Source organism: Acinonyx jubatus, chromosome B4 (assembly GCF_027475565.1).
Source record: "Acinonyx jubatus isolate Ajub_Pintada_27869175 chromosome B4, VMU_Ajub_asm_v1.0, whole genome shotgun sequence".
Taxonomy (NCBI): Eukaryota; Metazoa; Chordata; class Mammalia; order Carnivora; family Felidae; genus Acinonyx; species Acinonyx jubatus.
In genome coordinates, this window is record NC_069387.1 from 29,199,454 (window position 1) to 29,219,914 (window position 20,461).

Genomic DNA, 20,461 nt, shown 5'->3' on the forward strand with positions numbered 1-20,461 from the left:
CTTTGTTTTATTAAGCTCAGCAATGAAGGCAATTTTTTTTCCCTAGGTAGTGTTCTTGGATGGCAAAGGTGCTAGGCACTGGTAGTTTGGTAGGCTTATAGTTTTCCATATACCAAATTAAAATGGCCCTAAACTACATCAGTTGCCAGTAGGGCTTGGTGAGGAAAGTGAGTGAGATGTACGTAGAAAATACATCTATACAAATAATGCATTCAGTAATGGAAGCCATAACAGTGGAGATTTTTAGTGGCCTGTAAGGACACACCCATAGTTGAGTTTGGATAAAGGTCCCATTTAGTACGCTCAGCCCCAAAACAATTGGACCTTATCTCTTTTCCCCTCATCCTAGTGTCAGTAATTATAAGGATCACATTCATATATGCACCAGTATCCAAGAGGCCTAGCAATGCAATTCTCACCCATCTTCCCATTGAACCATGACCTTGGCATACACCCTCATCCCCAGATGGAGATATAGGAATCTTGACCTAATTCTCATTGTTGTTTATACTGAAAGCTCAAAGTTTGGGTAAAAGTAGGTCGTGGGGGAGGAGAGGTCTCTGGTTATCCCAAGATAAACTAAGAAGTGCAGAAAGAAGAGCACTTGTGTTAGTCTTAGATGTCATCACCATTTGGCTTCTAGTGGGGCTGTGTGTTGGGTGACCTATGGATCACTATCTGGCCATGAATCCTTGTTGGAGAGTCCATTAATGTCATCCCTGAGGCCCCATTGTCGAGTAACCAGACTCAGAACTTTCCTTGGGGAAACACTTAATCAGATTGTTCAGAAGTGGGTTCCTGCTTAACATTTTTATGTTACTCCATTCACTAGTCAAACATCGTTATTTCACATTAGCTGGTTTTTCCTTGCCCTGAAATCTGTCAGTTAAGAGGATTCAGGTTGTCTTGTGAACCAATTGACATCACCTTATAAGGAGGTTTAATTGAACTAGAAACCAGTAAAGGTGGTACAAATGACCCTGGAAATCTGAGTCTAGTTAACAATCTCCTAATCTGTTTACTGTGCTTGCCCCCCATTGTTCAACAAAAGGACCATCAGAGTGGCTCATTGTGGCTCATCTTTCAGGTGGCTATAAAAGTGATCCAAACAGCCTTTCTGGTCTAAGGACACTCAATATTGGTGGGCCAAACCTGAGAAAGGAGCTGAGGACCAAGTGTGTCTAGGGTTTACATTATTGCCTTCCTCACTTTCCTTGTCTTTCTTGGTCAAGTGGCCACTGTGAGGGCACTCTGAATGAGTGAGTCTGCTGTGATGCATCCCCTCACTAAATTTCATGAGTTACTTCCTTAATGATGGCGGCAAACTACCTCATACTCTATGCTCTCCTCAGCTCACTAGCAAAGCAATGTTGAAGGTTTTGTATACTTGTTCATTAAAATGAGTCTCAAATATATACTACAATATAGGCTGTTCCTCAGTGAGAGGGACATGCCTAGCACTATCAAAAGTTATTTAGTAAAATTCAACAAACATCGTCCACAGTGACTTTGGAAAAAACTAAAAAACTACTTTTTTTTCCTGATTTATCTTTCATGTTTAATTTTGTAAAGGTAAATATCTATTTTTAAATTTCCTTTCTGTTATTTCCTAAAAGATAATGTACTAGATACCCTTTCTACCAGTTTTTTTATTCCACTTAACATTATATCCTGGACATTCCTCCATCAGTTTGATGGGATCTTTTCTTCATTTCTTTTAGAGTTGCATGTACAGTTGTTTGGATCCTACTATGTACCATAATTGATATTACTATAGTTTCTAGTATATACCTTAGTTTATTGAACCAATCTCCTATGTTTGCATATTTATGTGGTTTTGAATATTTTGCAATAACAAATATGCTGTAATGAATAATATTGTGCATATATATTTTCATTCCTTCATCAATAATTATGTTTTAATTTAAAGTATTAACAGAAATAAAAACTCAGTGGAGACATATTTGAGAACTATGAATGTTAATGGAATAATGAGACAGTTTTAATACATCCATTAAAAACTCTTCTCACCATTTTCATATTGGACCTATAATTATAATTTACTTATAACTTTTTAAAAATGAGAGAAAACTTTGCTGTGCATTTGTCAATATTTTGAAAGCCTGGAATCTCACAATATTTTTGTTTTTCCATTTACTGGACTAAATGCCTCTCTTTATGTAGCTTATGATAAAGTACCTGGAAATCATGATCCTAAAGACTCAATGTCAAAAACTCAACTGCAAGTAAAAAAACAAAGAGCTTCCAAAGGGGAAAGATTCTATGGTAAGTATGGTAATTATAGATAGCTTTAAATGAAATTCATTGGAAGATAATTTTTCTTTGGTTTATGAATATTTGTTTCATCATATTTTTTTATAGAAATCAAAGATTGACTAAAGTTAAATACCCTAAGATAACTATAGAACAAAGGGAGAAGTATTGATATTCTTTGTTGGTATTTCCTGTCCTATGGTTATTTCTTGTCAAAGGCAACAACTCAGTGTCTGCAAAGGCCCTGTAACTGGCCAATAATATCTCTTAAAGAATGTGTACCTTTCATCTGTCTCCTGGAGATATGAGTTTGAAAGACCAAAGGGGTACTTCTTACCTATGGCAGTGGCCTCCTGCCTTACCTTCTTTCAGGGAGAAGAGATTTTCCTGAGTTCTGTAAGTCAATGAGCCAATAGAGATTAGAGGGGTTCAGTGGAAAGGCAGCCTTGTGACCTGTTGGAGGGACTCTGGGGCATGTTCTTGGTCATGGCCCTACTGAAAGGAGCTGGCCCTTCTACTTATCCCACAGATAGGCCATCACAGACCCTAAATGGGGAATATGAGAGTGTAAGTAACTGAATTGACCCATCAATTGCTGGGCTTTCATTTGTTAAAGTAGAGAGGGGCAAAGCTGGGCACTGTTCTCTGAAATGGGATGTCATGCCCCTTACAGAGCATGTTGAGGAATTCTATTAGGGTACCAGGTAACTGTACCTTGCCTGTAATACTAACCTCACTGAGTTGCCATATGTGGATCTGCAGGACAATCAGTATTTGTTTAGTTGTGTCCGTGTTGGTAGATGTCATCAATAGAGTGGAAGTCTATTGATTTCTCTGAGAGTGGGACTTTTTCATGTCATCATTTGTGTGTTGATGGCAGATATTCAGAGAATTTTGACAGCCTTTTGGAAGTACAGTAGTGGCATATGACAACCCAATCCCCAAAGGTTACTGATTATGATCTTCCACAATAAAGGGATGCTAAAAAGGGCATTCATAATAGCAATTGCTGCATCCAAGTTCCCTCAAATTTGGACATAGACTGTAGCACTGTCACAATGTAAATACCATAGTTGTAAGGTCTGTACTACAACATTAAGCTGCATAAATCAGTTGAGTCTCTATACACCCAAAGTTGTGAGCACAGATTGACTGAATTATTAGATAGTTAAATAGTCTCATGGAGAATTTTCATTTCATTCAGCTCAGCAATTAGGGCAGCTATATATTTTTTTCATCCTCAGGCAGGTGTTTTGGGAGACAAAGGCACTAGAAACTGGTAATTGGATAGGTTCAGTCTTCCACATGCCAACTAAAATGGACTTAACTGCAACAATTTCCATCAGGGCTGAGGAATTGGTACAAAGCGGGACTTCACATTGACAATTCATCTATAAATAGTATGTATACTAATTGGACCATTACAATGGAAGTTTGCAGTGACCTAAAGGGAAATATCCATAGTTGGATCTAGGTAAGGGTCCCATTGACAATGACCTCAAACCCAATGGTATTGTTACCCACATCTCTTACCCTTACCCAGTGAACATTGTGTGTTTTCCCTACATCTTGGTATCAGGAGTTGTGAACATCATAGTCAAAAACATCAGTATCCAAAGGCCCAAGAAACACCATTCTTTCCTACCTTCCCATTAAATTCTGACCATAGCCTAGGTCTTCCACTGATGGTGAAGGGACCTGGTCTAATGCATAGTCTTGTTCATTTCTGAAAACAAAGGGTTCTTGATAAAGGTTGATAGGCTCTCAGATTCATATCAAGATTCAGTGGAAAGAGCTGAGCAGTAGAACTTGTATTAGTCATAGGAGCCATCAGCATATGGACCCTAATTCACTTGCCTTTTAGGTACATCACTGCCTAGTATCAGGCCATTAGTGCCTTGGTACAGAATCCATCAACTTACTTTCTTGACACTCCATTATTGGATATACACTCATAGATCTCTTTGAGAAGGCCTTGACCTGGATTGTCCAGAAATGGGTGACTGATTACCATTTTATATTGTTTTCACTATTGGTCAATCATTGCTACCTTAGCAGTAGCTGCTATTTTTATGTAATAATTTGTCACTTAATATTCAGATTATATGGTACCCAATGACCTGATCTTATGAGGAAATGTAATAGAGGTTGCTATTTTGTGAGGGTGGCATGAGTTAATTAAGAAATCTGGGTCTATTTAAAAATCTTACCATGTTATTATACATGGAAAACCCGATAGACTCCACCAAAAGTCTGCTAGAACTGATACATGAATTCAGCAAAGTCACAGGATACAAAATTAAAGTACAGAAATCAGTTGCGTTCTTATAAACTAATAATGTAGCAACAGGAAGACAATGAAACTGATCCCACTCACAATTACATCAAGAATTATAAAATACCTAGGAATAAACCTAACCAAGGATGTAAAAGATCTGTATGCTGAAAACTGTAGAAAGCTTATGAAGGAAATTGAAGAAGATACAAAGAAATGGAAAAACATTTCATGCTCATGGATTGGAAGAATAAATATTGTTAAAATGTCAATACTACCCAAAGCAATCTACACATTTAATGCAATCCCAGTCAAAACTGCACCAACATTCTTCTCGAAGCTAGAGCAAGCAATCCTAAAATTTGCATGGAACCACAAAAGACCCCAAATAGCGGGGACCAAAGTGGGACACATCACAATCCCAGACTTTAGCCTCTACTACAAAGCTGTGATCATCAAGACATCATGGTATTGGCACAAAAACAGACACATGGACCAATGGAATAATAGAGACTCCAGAATTGGACCCACAACTAATCTTTGACAAAGCAGGAAAGAATATCCAATGGAAAAAAGACAGTCTTTAACAAATGTTGCTGGGAGGACTGGACAGCACATGCAGAAGAATGAACCTAGAATGACCACTTTATTACACCATTCACAAAAATAAACTCAAAATGGATAAAGGACCTGAATGTGAAACAGAAAACCATCAAATCCCTAAAGGAAAAAGCGGGAAAAAAATCTCTCTGACCTCAGCTGCAGCAATTTCTTACTTGACACATTTCCAAAGGCAAGGGAATTAAAAGCAAAAATGAACTATTGGTACCTCATGAAAGTAAAAAGCTTCTGCACTGAAAAGGAAACCATCAACAGAACTAAAAGGCAACTGATGGAATGGGAAAAGATATTTGCAAATGACATATCATACAAAGGGCTAATATCCAAAATCTATAAAGAACTCACCAAACTCCACACCCAAAAAACAAATAATCCAGTGAAGAAATGGGCAGAAGACATGAATAGACACTTCTTTAAAGAAGACATCCAGATGGCCAACAGGCAAATGAAAAGATGCTCAACGTTACTCCTCATCAGGGAAATACAAATCAAAACCACATTCAGATATCACCTCACGCCAGTCAGAGTGGCTAAAATGAACAAATCAGGAGACTATAGATGCTGCCGAGGATGTGGAGAAATGTGAACCCTCTTGCACTGTTGGTGGGAATGCAATCTGGTACGGCCACTCTGGAAAACAGTGTGGAGGTTCCTCAAAAAATTAAAAATAGATCAACCCTATGACCCAGCAATAGCACTGCTAGGAATTTACCCAAGGGATGCAGGAGTGCTGATGCATAGGGGCACTTGTACCCCAATGTTTATAGCAGCACTTTCAACAATGGCCAAATTATGGAAAGAGCCTAAATGTCCATCAACTTATGAATGGATAAAGAAATTGTGGTTTATATATACAATGGAATACTATGTGGCAATGAGAAAGAATGAAATATGTCCTTTTGTAGCAACATAGATGGAACTGGAGAGTGTTATGCTAAGTGAAATAAGTCATAGAGAGAAAGACAGATACCATATGTTTTCACTCTTATGTGGATCTTGAGAAACTTAACAGAAGACCATGGGGGAGGGGAAGGAAAAAAAAAGAGAGAGAGAGGGACCCAAACCACAAGAGACTCTTAAAAACTGAGAATAAACTGAGGGTTGGTGGGGGGGGAAGGTGGGAGGGAGGGGAAAGTGGGTGATGGTCATTGAGGAGGGCACCTTTTGGGATGAGCACTGGGTGTTGTATGGAAACCAATTTAACAATAAATTTCATAATAAAAAATATATAAAATAGTACGGCTTCAAAAAAAATAAAAATTTAAAAAATTAAAAAAATAAAAATATTATCATGTACCGTCTTCACTTCATTAGGACCACTAGTGTGGCTTAAAGGGACACTGTCACTTATGTAATGGTGATCCAAACATTGTTTTGGTGGCAGGGAGCTCATCACAGGTGGGCCATCCTTTCAGAACCAAAACAGTAACTAGTCTCAGATGTTTTCTCTTTTCATCCTCCATTTAGTGTCACCTCTTCAGTCAATACAGCTACCGTCAAGGCTTTCTGAAGATGGTATTCTGTAGTGAGATGCCCAAATATGCCCTTTTCCTTCGCTAAGTTTAACAAGATTATTTCCTTTACTATGGAGGCAAAGAAAGCAGGTCTCTAAGATCTTTTTTGTTACTGGAGAAAGTGATACCATGGCGCTTATTCTTTTTCATTAAAGCACAAGTCTTAATCATTCACTATGTGGTATGCTGTTCCAGGAGCATGCTTAGAGCTAACAATAGTTATTGGATGCAACTTAGAATGCAGGGTCTCCAGTGACTTTAGGTCCCATCATTGGTGAATCATAAGCAGTAGCCACAAATTGCTTCCATAGTTCTCTAAAAGGTTGCCTGGTGAATCTCTAATTTGATCCAGCAGGTGTCTTGGCCAATGAATCAAGGTCTAAAAATAAAGAACTTTGTTCCCCCTCAAAACTGTAAAGCTTATGTGAAAACCAAAATCACATTCTCCTAGAGCACCCCACATGGTTTGCTAGGACTGTCCAAAACATACTGACCTGACTGCCAAAATGCCCCAGGCAGCTCTCAGACTCTTCTAATGACCTCATAGAACCCCACTACCCCACCCCAGAACGTCCCACAGATTCACTAGCATCTTCCAAAGTGTGCCTTCCTTAAAGGCATTGGATTTCATTGACCTTGCCTGCACTACAGTTTGTCTGAGAGATATGCCAGTTTTTCAGTTGGCCCATTAAAATAAAAAGTAAAATGAAAGTAACAATTAAAAGTAACAAATAGAAAGGCTTTATTCACTTAATGCAATAGTATCAAGAAGAGTCTAAACAGGAAAGGGCCCCGGCTACACCAGTGTTCTGTTTCCTCTCTTGGAGCAGCAGTGGATGAATATTAGATGCATCAGTCCAAACTGCTATGAGATATAGGGGAGGATCAACGCACAGCTGAAGGATCCCCAAACAAAAGTCTCTTGCTATTTTATGGATCCTGTGTTCTTGGGAGGTAGTGGTGGCAGGGGTAGGAGTAGAAAAGTCCTGACTAAAGTGGAACTGAGAAAAATTTCTTCAAGTGCCCCTCAGTGAGGTGGTGTACACAGAGGGAGTGCCTAAACAATACTTCAGTCAAGCCCCTCTTCCCCAGCACCATAAGGAAGCCTCCAATTAGAAGCCACTAGAGTAAGAATGCACTATGTATTGACAAGAGCATGGGAGAAGAAGGGGTTGAGACCATGACTAGTTTGTGTATCAAGTCTTTTGTGGATTGAGAAGCTTCTCTTTCCCATGCCTTTATAACTATCTATGTTTGTGTCTGAAACATCACACATAAGATCTGGCCTAGAGTTAGATTCCTTGGGTGTATTCACATATACTTATATGTACATGTATATATTCATACTCATATGCCTATATACATATACATGTGCATGTAAACCTGCATAAACATATTTAGAATTCATGATGAATCTTGGAAACCTTCAATTCTAATCTATCCCCTCAGGGCTTTGTCTTGCCTTCCTCCATTTCATGTGTGTGTCCTTTCTTCTGCTTTGTAAATCTTGACTCTGAATAACATAACACATTTACTCGTTTGCTTCTTAATTTTCAATTTTGCTTCAAAATTGCTTCTATTGTTGATAGCATTGCTGTAAACATTGGGGTGCATCTGTCCCTTCGAATTAGCATTTTGTATCCTTTGAATAAATTCCTAGTAGTGCAATTACTGCGTCATAGGATAGTTCTCTTTTTAATTTTTTGAGGAATCTTTATACTGTTTTCTGGAATGGCTGCACCAATTTTCATTCCCACCAACAGTGCAAGAGGGTTCCCCTTTCTCCGTATCCTCACCAACATCTGTTGTTTCCTGAGTTGTTAATTTTAGCCATTCTGACAGGTGTGAGGTGATACCTCAGTGTGGTTTTGATTTGTATTTCCCTGATGTTGAGGGATGCTGAATATCTTTTCATGTGTCCGTTAGCTATCTGGATGTCTTTTTTGGAAAATTGTCTACTCATGTCTTTTGCACATTTCTTAACTGGGTTATTTGCTTTTTGTGTGTTCAGTTTGATAAGTTCTTTACAGACTAGACTTTGGATACTAAATCTTTATCCAATATGTCATTTTCAATATCTTGTCACATTCTGTTGGTTGCCTTTTAGTTTTGTTGGTTGTTTCCTTTACTGTGAACAAGATTTTTAACTTGATGAGGTCCCAATAGTTCATTTTTGCTTTTGTTTTCCTTGCCTCTGGAGACATATCTGGGAAGAAGTTGCTTTGGCCGAGGTCAAAGAGGTTACTACCTGTTTTCTCCTGTAAGATTTTGATGGTTTCCTATATCACATTTAGATCTTTCATCCATTTTGAATCCATTTTGAATTATTTTTGTTATGGTGTAAGAAATTGTTCCAGTTTTCATTCTTTTTGCATGTCGCTGTCCAGTTTTCCCAGTAACATTTGCTGAAGAGACTTTCTTTTTTCCATTGGATAGTCTTTCTTGCTTTGGAAATATTAGTTGACCATACATCTGTGTGTCCAGTTGTGGGTTTTATATCCTGTTCCACTGATCTATTTTTGTGTCTGTTTTTGTGTCAGTGCCATACTGTATTGATGATACAGCTTTGTGACACAACTTGAAGTCAGGAATTGTGATGCCTCCAGCTTTAGTTTTCTTTTTTGACATTACTTTGGCTATTCAGGGTCTTTTATAGTTTCATACAAATTTTAGAATTGTTTATTCTAGCTCTGTGAAGAATGCTGTCATTACTTTGATAGGAATTACATTGAATGTGTATATTGATTTGCATAGAATAAAAATTTTAACAATGTTTGTTTTTCCAATCCATAAGCATGGAATGTTTTTCCATTTTTTTTGTGTCTTCTTCAATTTCTTTCATAACTTTTTATAGTTTTCAGAGTATATATCTTTTACATCTTGGTTAGGTTTATTCCTAGGTATCTTACAGTTTTTGGTGCAATTGTAAATGGGATTGATTCCTTGATTTCTCTTTCTGCTGCTTCATTATCAGTATGTAGAAATGTAATCAATTTCTGTACATTGATTTTATATCCTTTGACTTTGCTGAATTCATGTATCAGTTCTAGCAGTTTCTTGGTGGAGTCTTTATGGTTTTCCATGTAGAGTATCATGGCATCTGACAGGAGTGAAAGTCTGACTTCTTGCTTGCCAATGTATGCGTTTCATTTCTTTTTGTTGTCTGATTGCTGAGTCTAGGACTTCAAATAGTATGTTGAACAACAGTGGTGAGAGTGGACATCCCTCTCATGTTCCTGACCTCAGGGGGAAAGCTCTCAGTTTTTCCACATTGAGGATGATATTTGCTGTGGGTCTTTGGAATACCGCTTTATGATGTTGAGGTATGTTCCCTCTATCCCTACTTTCTTGAGGGTTTTTATCCAGAAAGGATGCTGTATTTTGTCAAATGCTTTTTCTGCATCTACTGAGTGGCTCATATATTTCTTATCCTTTCTTTAAAAAATTTTTTGTAATGTTTACTTATTTTTGAGAGAGACAGAGACAGAATGTGAGGGGGTTAGGGACAGAGAGAGAGGGAGACACAGAAACTGAAGCAGGCTCCAGGCTCTGAGCTGTCAGCACAGCCTGACGCAGGTCTCAAACTCACGAGCTGTGAGATCAAGACCTGAGCTGAAGTTGGATGCTCAACCGACTGAGCCACCCAGGAGTTCCTATCCTTTCTTTTATTAATGTGGTTTATCATGTTGATTGATTTGTGAATATTGAACCAGTTCAACAGCACAGTTTTCATTTAAAATCTAGCATTATGGAAATTTAATTATAACTTTCTAAAAATGAGAAATAATGCTGATGCACACTTGTTATAAATTTAAAACCTAGGGATTTCACATTGTATCTTTTTTTTCATTTAGTTGACTAAATGATTCTTTATGTAGTTCAGGATGAAGTACCAGATGAAAATAATTTACCTGAGCATCAAGACTCAATGTCAGAATCAGAAATTGAAGTGGAGAAACAAAGAAGCCACAAAGGAGAAAGACCTAGTAGTAAGTATAATATTACAAATAATTTTATTTTAAATTAAACTCATTAGATGGGGCACCAGGATGGCTCAGTGATTAAGCAGCTGATTCTTGATTTTCAGCTTGGGTCATGATCCCAGGGTCATGGAATCAAGCCCTGCACTGGGCTCTGTACTGACCATGGAGCCTGCTTGAAGTTTTTCTCTCAGTCTCCCTCTGACCCTCTCCTGTTTGTGCATTTGCGCTCTCCTCTCTCTCTCTCTCTCTCTCTCTCTCTCTCTCTCTCTCCCCCTCTCCCTCTCCCTCTCCCTCTCCCTCTCCCTCTCCCTCTCCCTCTCCCTCTCCCTCTCTCTCAATAAAAATAAATAACCTCATTATAACATCTTTTTATTTTGGCTCATGAATTTATACTTGGACATATATTTTATAGAAATGTTACACTTTGACTAAAATATGAATACCCTAAGATAACTAGAGAAAAAAAGTGAAAATATTGATACCCTTTGGTTGGAATCTATGGTCTTACGATCATTTTATAGCCACAAGACTAGCACTCATAATTTACCAGGGCCCCAAAAGGTGAATAATTATTTCTTCAAAGTAATGTGCCTTTCCGCCAACTCCAGGTAATTACGGATACAAAAGCCCAATGGATGCCTCTGACCTGTAGCAGTGGCCTTCTGCCATAGGGTCCAATTGGCATACAGATATTTCTGAGATCTATAATTCAAATACGAAATAGAGATCAAAAGAGCATTGGGGGTGGGGAGCCAGGAGGTCTGTTGGAGGGCCTTTAGGGCATCCTATTGTTGTATTCTCACTAAAAATAAGTAACATTTCTGGTAATCTCAAAGATGGTATCATCAAGGATTTCACACAGGGAAAATGAGAATGTAATAGTCAAGAGTCCCACTAGTTGCTGGGCCTCTTTTTATTTATTGGAGTTGAGTGAGCCAAAACTTGGCAATCTTTTCCTCAGGAATGAGAGATCATGTCCTTTAGAAATCATGTCCGGGATTTCACTAAGGTGCCAGGTAAATGTACCTTTTCTGTACTAATAGTCTAGCCAAGAGCTACGAGTGGGTCAAGAGGGCATCTAGTACTTCTTGGGTGGCATCCTTATCTGGGGCCATTCAACTAAAAACTAGTCCTCCCTCTTAGGGCACCTGGGTGGCTCAGTCGGTTCAGCTTCCGATTTTGGCTCAGGTCATGATCTCACGGTTTGTGAGTTTGAGCCCCGCATCAGGGTCTGTGCTTGGAGCCTGGAGCCTGCTTTGGATTTTGTGTCTTCTTCTCTCTCTTGCGCTTGTGCTCTCTCTATTTCTCATAAATAAATAAATATATTTTAAAAAACACTAGTCTTCCCTCTGGAGCAGGACATTTACAAGTCATGACCTATTTATATACACAATGGAGTACTATGTGGCAATGAGAAAGAAGGAAATATGGCCCTTTGTAGCAACGTAGATGGAACTGGAGAGTGTTATGCTAAGTGAAATAAGCCATACAGAGAAAGACAGATACCATATGTTTTCACTCTTATGTGGATCCTGAGAAACTTAACAGAAACCCATGGGGAAGGGGAAGGGAAAAAAAAAGAGGTTAGAGTGGGAGAGAGCCAAAGCATAAGAGACTCTTAAAAACTGAGAACAAACTGAGGGTTGATGGGGGGTGGGAAGGAGGGGTGGGTGGGTGATGGGTATTAAGGAGGGCACCTTTTGGGATGAGCACTGGGTGTTGTATGGAGACCAATTTGACAATAAACTTCATATATTGAAAAAAAAAGAAGTCATGACCTATTCATTGGTTACAGAAATTGGAGCAATTTGGTAGTCATGTGAAGGACATTAATGGTATATTGCAACTCATTCCACATAAGGTTAAATTGACACTGATCATTTGCATGAAGCAGGATACAGCAGAGGCCATTGGATATGTCATTAGTTGCATATCAAATTCCTTCAGTTTGGAAAAGACTGTATGACAGTTACAACTTCAGGTACCCCCAGTACTCAGGGCTGTACTATAGTACTTACCTGAAAAAATTAATCAAGTCACTATGCACCCAAAGCCATGTGAAAGGGCAACTTAGCTATTAAAATTGGAAATAGTCTTATGGGAGAATTTTTGCTTCATTAGGCTCAGGAATGAGAGTATTTCTTTTTCTTCCCAGGAGTTTATTTTTGGAGACCCAGGTACTAGGTGATATTTAGTTTGGAGGTTTGCAGTCTTCTACATGCCCCACTCAAATGGCCCTAAATATAGCAGTTCCTATATCACATGGGGATGAATGTGAATGGGGTTGCACATAGAAAATACTTTTGTTGTATTATAAATTTAGTAGTGGGGGCTATAAAAATGCAGTTTTATGGTAGACTGAAGGGATACATTCAGTAGTGTTTGACCAAGTGTCACCGTGGTGATAGCCTCAGATGAGAAATCAGAGAATATTATCTGTTTCCCCTAGTTTCTGGTTTCAGAGGTTATGGAGATCATGGTCATCTACATACCAGTATCCTAATGGCCCTAGACATGAATTTTCTCCCCAACCCCCCTTTTGAATTCTGACCTTGGCATACATCCTCAGATCACCACTGGTGACATAAGAATATTCACCCAACACTTCCCTAATTTTTGTTTTTTTGAAAGCTAAGAGGTCTGAGTAAAAGTGGTACATAGTTCCTTGATTCTTCTCAATATCACTTGGAGAAGCAAAGGGAAGAACACTTGTATTGGTCAAGGGTCATCATAATTTGGACTTTAGTGGTGAGGTGCATTGGGACCCATGGCCTACTACTTGGTCTAGAAATCTTTGGTGGAGAGTCCATCAGTGTTTCCCTTGAGACCCCATTATTGAGTAACTAGACCTAGGGATTTCTTTAGAAAAAACCCTTACCAGATGGTTCAGGAGTGGGTACCCAATTTCCATTTTTAGGTCTCTCTGTTCACTGGCTCAACAGTAAAATCTTGTTTGTAGCTACTTTTTCCATTTTTGAAAACTCGTTAGTTAAGATCTGGATTGTGCCATGAACCAAATGACATAGCCTTCTAAGGAAGTTTAATTGAAGTAGGTAACTAGTGAAGATGGCCTGGACCAAACTAGAAATTGCAGTCTAGTTGAAAATCGTATCATTACTGTCCTCACTCCATCTGCTACCCTAGATACCACTAGGGGGCCTCACAAAGCCATTAGAGCCTCTGTAAGAAATGATCCAAATATGTTTTTCAGTGGCAGGGAACTCATAATGGTATGTCAGAATAGTACCCAGCTAAGGAAAGAGAATGGTGTCAGATGTTCATGTCTTTAATCCCCTTTTCTTCTGTCTCTTTGGGCAATATGGGCACTATTGTTAAGGCTCTCTGAAGAAGGGGTTCTACAATATCAAGCCCTACAGTGTGCTCCTCTCCCTCATGAAGTTTAACAAGATTTACCTTCTTCTTCATGAATGCAAACTACCCAAATTTCCAGATCTCTTTAAGTTGCTGGGCAAAGCAATCCTTGTACTCTACATTCTTTTTCATGAATATATGAGTCTCTGTAACTCACTGCTTCTTAGGTTGTCCATTATATCTGGGGGCATTCTAGAGCTAACAGTAATCCCTGAATGTAACTCAGTATGCCGTGTCTCCAATATTTTTTTACCCATGTGTAGCCACAAAACTGCTTCTTTAGTTTTCTTAGAGCCTATCTGCTGTGTCTCTCATTGGAATCATTGGGCATCTTGGTAGCTGAATCAGAGGCTAAAGAAAAAAACAGTTGTTCTCCTACAGAACTGAAAAGCTTGTGTGAACAATACAGTAGCACTCTAGAGAACCCCATGGTATCTTCTCATACTTTGTGAGACACATTTGCCTAGCTGTCCTGGCATAGCTCTCTTGCAAATAATCCAGTAGTACCCTTCCCCTTATCATATCCTTCAGACTCATAGCACCTCCTAAAGTGTTCCTTCCAGGAAGGTATTTTGCTTCACTGACCACACATTCATTGTGGCAATTTGCTACACAGAGATGCAGTTTTTGAATTGACCTATTACGATAACAAGATTACAGTAACAATTAACCTTTATTCACCTACTACCATATGCCATGGCTATAGTCTAGACAAGGGAGAGCACCAGCTCCACTAAAGTTCTGTTTTATGCCATGGAAGAGCACCAGAGAAGGGTCAAATGCATTAGTGCATACTGAGGTGGGGGATGGTCTCACAGCTGAAGAAACCCCAACCTAATTTCTCCTACCATTTTATGGATCCCTGGGCTGGGGTAGCTGATATCTGAACAATATCAACACATTTACTCATTTGTTCAATCTTGCAATGCTTTTCAAATGGTCTCAGAATAGCTTAGCATATACCAATGGAAAAATAAACCTGCCAAAAATATTTCATGATTTGTTTGTGGTCGACTTTCCCCTCCCTATCCCAAATCTCACGTTCAAGAGTAAGGGTTTGTGTTAAATATTGTATTGATGAATTGGTGCTTTTATTTTTCCTTCAGCAGTTTAATCTGACTTAATTTGCTTTCAGTTTACATTTCACCTTCTTACCCTTATTGATTTCATTTCATTTTGAAATATGTAGAACATTAAACCTACTTCAGAAGTTAAAAATATACAAAAGGTATGCTCAAACAAATGCCAGTTCCCCTGCTATTTTGTAGGTAACCATTACCTTGTTTTCAGATATATTTACTATGTTTCCTTCTTCTATACCCAAGGTAGCACATAAGTTTTTCCCTTTTCAGTTTTTTTAATATAACATTATTCCTAGAAATCCACTTGAGTGGAATCAGTTTATAGAGATCTGTTTCATTCATATTATAGCTGTATGTACAGTTTTTGTACCACATTATTTACCATAATTGATACATTAGAGTGTAGTGTATACCTTAGTTTAACCAATCTGCTTGTAAATTTGTGTGGTTGTGAATATTTGCAAATTGCAAGTGTTGTGTAGTGAATAACCATGTACATATACAGTTTCTTTTAGTTATATGAGTATGTATTAACTTAAAGTATAAATAACCCAAGAAAACTAGAGACCATATATAGTATAACATTATATTTAAAACATTATAATGGAGATGTTAGTGATACAGCTTCAACACATACCCAATAAAAGTATTCTCACAATTTTCATGTCACATCTGTCTTATGGTAATTTGCTTATAATGTTATTAAAATGACCTGTATTTGTTCCAAATTTTAAATCTAGAGATTTCACAGTAGATTTATTTTTTTCTATTAAGAGACTAAATTAATCTCTTTATGTAGCTCATGATGATGTACCAGACAAAAGTCTTAAGCTTAAGCATCAAGATTCAGTGTCAAAACTTCAAATGCAAGTACATAAACAACTCTGTTTAAATAATTATAGATTATAATAATTATAAAAAGTATGATAATTATAGATAACTTTAAATTTTTTAATAATGTTTATTTATTTTTGAGAGAGTACAAGCAGGGGAGGGTCAGAGAGAGGAGACAGAGTATCTGAAGCAGGCTCTTTGCTGACAGCAGCGAGCCCAGTGTGGGACCTGAACCCATGAACTGTGAGATCATGACTTGAGCCAAAGTCAGATATTCCATGGACTGTGCCACCCAGATGCCCCTACAACTTTAAATTTTTTATTTTTATTTTTTTTCAATATATGAAGTTTATTGTCAAATTGGTTTCCATACAACACCCAGTGCTCATCCAAAAAGGTGCCCTCCTCAATACCCATCACCCACCCTCCCCTCCCTCCCACCCCCCATCAACCCTCAGTTTGTTCTCAGTTTTTAACAGTCTCTTATGCTTTAGCTCTCTCCCACTCTAACCTCTTTTTTTTTCCTTCCCCTCCCCCATGGGTTTCTGTTAAGTTTCTCAAGATCCACATAAGAGTGAAACCATATGGTATCTGTCTTTCTCTGTATGGCTTATTTCACTTAACATCACACTCTCCAGTTCCATCCACGTTGCTACAAAAGGCCATATTTCATTCTTTCTCATTGCCACATAGTACTCCATTGTGTATATAAACCACAATTTCTTTATCCATTCATCAGTTGATGGACATTTAGGCTCTTTCCACAATTTGGCTATTGTTGAGAGTGCTGCTATAAACATTGGGGTACAAGTGCCCCTATGCATCAGTACTCCTGTATCCCTTGGGTAAATTCCTAGCAGTGCTATTGCTGGGTCATAGGGTAGGTCTATTTTTAATTTTCTCAGGAACCTCCACACTGCTTTCCAGAGTGGCTGCGCCAATTTGCATTCGCACCAACAGTGCAAGAGGGTTCCCGTTTCTCCACATCCTCTCCAGCATCTATAGTCTCCTGATTTGTTCATTTTGGCTACTCTGACTGGCGTGAGGTGATATCTGAGTGTGGTTTTGATTTGTATTAATGACCCATGCATGTTGTTCTATGTGGTCAACATGATATGCAGTCCTTGTTGGATTATGCCTTTGCCCGGGCCAACTAGGAAGATGTCATCAGTATAGTGGAAGAGTAATGCTCCATCTAAGAATAGGACTTTTTCCAGCTCATGGTCTTGTGGAATGGCCTTAAAGGTGAATTGCAACCCATTGCACATAAGACAAACTGATCTGTATGGACAGGGATGCTAAAAAGGACATTTGTAATATAAAATACCTCATACTTATTTCCTTCAGCTTGGGGCATTAACCTCTATGACAGTTGTAATGTCAGGTAGTGCCAGTGCCAAAGGCTGTACTACACAGTTGAGCCACCAATAATTGATTATGTTCAGGCACCCAAGGCCTTTTTCAAAAACCAGATAGTGAACCTTGGCTTCCTTATGCACAACAATAAGAGCAATTATTTCCTTTTATCCCTAAGACCATTGATATCGTTTTTAAGAGACAAAAGCACCAGATGCTGGTAGTCTGGTAAGTTTATAGTCTTCTATATGCCCCATTAAAATGATGCTAACTGCAGCAATTCCCTTCAGGGTTTAGTGTGAATGCATTCAGGGGTGCACATAAACAATACAATACATCTATAACAAGAATCCATTCAGGAGTGGGCACCATCACAATGGTGATATGTGGTAGCCCCAAAGGATCCATGCCCATAGTCAAGTCTGGGTGAGGGTATTGGTGGTGGTGGCTTCAGACAGAAAACTGGTGAGTATTATCAATTTCCCCTTCATTTTTATGCCAGGGATTCTGGGGGTTACAGTCACCTACCTGTGTACCACTATCCAAAAGCCCCAAGAAATGTGATTCTCCCCAGTCTACTTTGAAATTTGACTTTGGCATACAGCCTCCATTTCTCACTGTGGACATAAGGAAATTGTCATTTTATAGTCTTTTTTTTAAGCCAAAAAGTTTGGGTAAAAATTTATAGGGCTCTTTGATTCATTTTATAATTCACCGGGAGAAGGACACTTGTATTAGCAGAGGTACCATCACTGGGCAGTCTCTAGGGAGACTGCTGTTTGTCTCCTATTAGAACACTACTTGACCAAGAGTTTCTCAGTGGAGAGTCCATTTATCTTTTCTTTTGACTCCCATTGTTTAGTAACAAGACCCAGAGATCTCTGAGAAAGTTCTTACCCAAATCTTCTAGAAGTATATGCCTGATTATTTATTTCTATGTCACTCTATCTGATGGTCGCTCCTTGTTATTTTGGCAGTAGTTGCTTTTTCCCTGTCCAAAAATTTGTCATTTATGATCTGGGTTATGTCACTCACTAATTGACCTGGCCTTATGAGGAGGTTTAATTCACCTTGATAACCAGCAGGAGTAGCATTAATGAACTTAGAATCTTGCTAACAATCTTATCATCCACTAATCTTACTCTCTCATTGTAGAACTAAGGGACCGCCAGTAGTTTGCAGAGCTGCTAGTGCCTCTGCAGTCATGGTCCAAACATGTATTTTAGTCATAGGGAACCCATCATGAGTGGACTAAAGCTGTCAGAGCCCAAACAGCTCCAGCTGAGGAAGAAAAACAACTTGGGTCAGTCTCTATCAAGTTTTCTGTGGTAAGACTATTCTGAAGGAGGGTACTATAGTGGTGAACCCCACAAAGTGCCACTGTCCCTTCCTAAGTTAAAGAAGATTACCTTCTTGGGGCACTTGGGTAGCTCAGTCAGTTAAGCATGTGACTCTTGATTTAGTTCGGGTCATGATCTCATGGTTTGTGAATTTGAGCCCTGAGTCAGGCTTAGCGCTGACAGCACAGAACCTGCTTGGGATTCTTTGTCTCCCTCTTTTGATCTGCCCCTCCCTTGCTTGTGTGTGTGTTCTCTCTCTCTCTCTCTCTCTCTCTCAAAATAATTAAAAATAAATTAAAACTTTTAAAGTGTGTAACAATTTTTCATCTTATCATCGGAGGACAGTAACATTAGCAAAGGAATTGATTCCCTAGATTTCCCAGAGCCCCTCTGTTGAATCTCTAATTTGGCCCATCAGGCATTTTGGCCATGGAGTTTGGAGCTGAAGTAAAGCACCACTGTTACCTCTCAAACATAAAAATTGTGTATAATCAATCTACTAGTGCTCTCCAAGAGTGGCCCATAGCATTCCGTGATTCGTTGATATGGCTGGCAAAGTGCATTGTTGGACCCTCAGATTCTAGAAAATAATCAGCTGGTACTCTCCAAGAAATCTCATAGACTTCTCTAACATCTCAAAACGTCCTGGAGTATCTTCATGCTTTTTACTTTTCCAGAAAGACTGTGCTTAATTGGGCCACCTTGCTTGTCACCATTTGTCACCAAGAGAGAGCTGCCAGATGTGAAGGAAGTAACTTAAGACAACAAGCCAAATTGAAAGTACAAATTAAGGCTTTATTCACTTATTATAAAATATAAGCAGAAATCTAAACATAAAAGGGCACTGGCTCTACTAGTGTGTCAGCCAATATTTCATTTCCCCATGAAATGATATCAGGCAAGGGTTGGATATATTAGCTTAGATGGGAAGGGGATATATCACTATATGTACAGTTATTTGCACCACATTACATTCCCTATATACCATATATATTATATATTTATACGCAAACATATATGCACACCATAATGTATAATAATTGGTACTATATGAATTTTCCAGTTTAATGAGAAATAACTGACATACATCATTGTATAAGTTTAAGGTATATAGCATAATAGTTTGATTTACATATACTATTGTTTATGGTATGTATATCAGTTTGTTCAACAAATCTGTTTGAACACTTAGATGGTTTTGAATATTTTGCAATTACAAATAAGGCCATATTGACTAATCTTGTGCATATGCATTTTCATTGGTTGGTGTATGAATGTTTTAACCTAAAGTATAAATAACCTAAGAAAATTAGAGTCTAATATAAGCATACTTGGTGTCTGGAATATTTATAAAATAAAGAAACATCTTCAATACACATCCATTAAAAATGTTCTCAGAATTTTCCTATTAGATCTAGTATTATGATAATTTATTTATTAATTTATAAAAATGGGAGAAAATGTTACTGTTCTCTTGTTATAAATTTGAAATCTAGAGATTTTACAGTAGATCTTATTAATTTCTTATTAATTATTATTAATTATTAATTTCTCTTTTATGTTTTCGTATTAATTTCTCTTTATGTAGCTCTTAATGAAGTGCTAGATGAAAATCTTAAGCTTAAACATCAAGACTCAGAGTCAAAAACCCAAGTACAATTTAAAAAACAAAAAAAATCCACGGAGGAAAGAATCAGTAGTAAGTATAATAATTACAGGTAACTTTATATTGTTTAAAAAATTTTTTTTAATGTTTATTTATTTTTGAGAGAGACCGAGAGACACAGAGTGCAACCAGGGGAGGAGCAAA

General features: G+C 38.1%; 1 protein-coding gene across 20 annotated transcripts in view; it reads left to right on the plus strand.

Moving 5' to 3' along the window:
• The window catches only part of LOC128316318 (coiled-coil domain-containing protein 7-like), a 189,867-nt gene that overhangs the window by 150,286 nt on the left and 19,120 nt on the right, over window positions 1–20,461 (plus strand). For 11 of the 20 annotated variants that reach the window (XM_053225496.1, XM_053225510.1, XM_053225495.1 and 8 more), the window contains 4 exons: window positions 2,185–2,295; window positions 8,885–8,944; window positions 10,563–10,673; window positions 20,240–20,350. In XM_053225496.1, the coding sequence (XP_053081471.1) occupies window positions 2,185–2,295; window positions 8,885–8,944; window positions 10,563–10,673; window positions 20,240–20,350 (393 nt within the window). Of the gene's footprint in view, window positions 1–2,160; window positions 2,296–8,884; window positions 8,945–10,562; window positions 10,674–20,239; window positions 20,351–20,461 lie in introns of all 20 variants that reach the window. The other 9 variants (XM_053225493.1, XM_053225506.1, XM_053225494.1 and 6 more) reach the window with 7 other exon arrangements.